This window comes from Acyrthosiphon pisum, chromosome A1 (genome assembly GCF_005508785.2).
Source record: "Acyrthosiphon pisum isolate AL4f chromosome A1, pea_aphid_22Mar2018_4r6ur, whole genome shotgun sequence".
Taxonomy (NCBI): Eukaryota; Metazoa; Arthropoda; class Insecta; order Hemiptera; family Aphididae; genus Acyrthosiphon; species Acyrthosiphon pisum.
The window spans coordinates 168696462-168697889 of NC_042494.1; the positions used below are offsets into that span (position 1 = coordinate 168696462).

At 29.2% G+C, this 1428-nt stretch overlaps 2 protein-coding genes across 2 annotated transcripts in view; one reads left to right on the forward strand and one right to left on the reverse strand.

Annotated features, from left to right (window-relative positions):
- Positions 1-1428, reverse strand: part of LOC100570512 (ring canal kelch homolog) — a 278429-nt gene that overhangs the window by 21187 nt on the left and 255814 nt on the right. The window lies entirely within an intron of this gene.
- On the forward strand, positions 7-1325 carry LOC107884532 (ring canal kelch homolog). Its single transcript, XM_016806851.1, has 3 exons — positions 7-150; positions 208-348; positions 1002-1325. Exons 1-3 carry the CDS (start codon positions 85-87, stop codon positions 1011-1013), a joined length of 219 nt encoding a protein of 72 aa, XP_016662340.1. The 5' UTR covers positions 7-84; the 3' UTR covers positions 1014-1325.

Sequence of the window (1428 nt, forward strand, 5' to 3'; positions counted from 1 at the left end):
TTTGCTGTGGGGAGGTGTGGATTATTCATGTTCACAATCTGTTACTATGCTTGATGTATCTTCACAATCGCCCTCTTGAGTTCAATGGCCGACATGGTAGTTGGAAGAAAGTTATTGGGAGTTGGTGTATTGGATGATTGTATATATGCAGTAAGTTAAGTCAGTATTTTACTTATTTTATATTATAATATTGTTTTGTAATTCTAGGTTGGTGGAGGAGATATCAAAAATCCATTAAATAGTGTTGAGGTTTTTGACGTCAGTATTCAAAAATGGAGATTGGTAGCTAGTATGTCTACTAAAAGATGTAATTTGGGTATTGGTGTACTCAATAATCGTTTATATGCGGTGAATATTTATATTATTTCTTTATTTATAATTTGTAATCAGGGCTTAAAACTGGTAACTGGTTTGTAACGAAACCCGTTAAAAACCGTACATTTGAGAACCAAAAACCGATAACCGCTTTTAGTTTTGGAATGCTAGAAGCGGTTATTGGTTTTCGGTATGTAATCAAGGTAAATATCTAAATATTAACATCAAAGCGGTTATCTCATATTTTAAATCCCGGTTTTATAACCAAAACCTATTCTCGACCAAAAAAATTAACGGTTTTTTCATGGAATTTAATACTTGAATTATGTCATGAATCATGATTACATTATAGTTGAATTTAATTTTCCAGCTATTTTTAAAGTTTTTTCCCCAATTAATTGTCGTCGAGTATTGCTTATCTGTTGTGAATATCACATATATTATATATAGGTATAAGTGTACAACCAGGGGCGGACTTACTATTTGTCAACTAATGAAACTTGTATATTCAACTATAAACATAAATTCAATATCAACATATACTTGTATGTTTTTGATGTAATTGTATTTATCAAAATAAAACAAAAAAGGAATAGCTTATAGTAAACAATAGAACAAATAATAAATAAAACAATATATCTTTTATAAAAAAATAAAACTTAAATAAATTATAAAACTGTTTGCAGAATACTGAATAACACAGCAATACGCCAATAGGTACATAATAATAATATTGAAATGTAATTAAAATTCGGAACATATCAATTTAACTAGGCGAGTGTATGTTGAATTGAATTAAAAATATAAAACAATAAAACGTGGAAATATACAACCATTATAGTATTGAACACAATTATTTGTGCATGCTTAATTCAGTGTAAGAGTACTACTAGGCAGTAAGTATTAACGTAAGTACCTAAGTCTCTACCTGCACAGTCACTCAGAACGAGTAACGACAGAACACAGAACACTCAGTGTTTACTATTAAATTAATGTATAGATAGATTATACCTAAACTAAAATACAGTATCTGCATTTTATAGTCGTATTGGCTATTCTGGCTACATAAATAAAACTAGTTCCGCTTCTAAAAACATTTAAAATAAGGGGTCA

Bases quoted from the DNA above. Each gene is read 5' to 3' on its own strand.
- LOC107884532 (XM_016806851.1), top strand. From the start codon at position 85: ATGGCCGACATGGTAGTTGGAAGAAAGTTATTGGGAGTTGGTGTATTG. The intron at 151-207 runs GTAAGTTAAGTC...TTGTAATTCTAG, and splicing joins TGGATGATTGTATATATGCA to GTTGGTGGAGGAGATATCAA.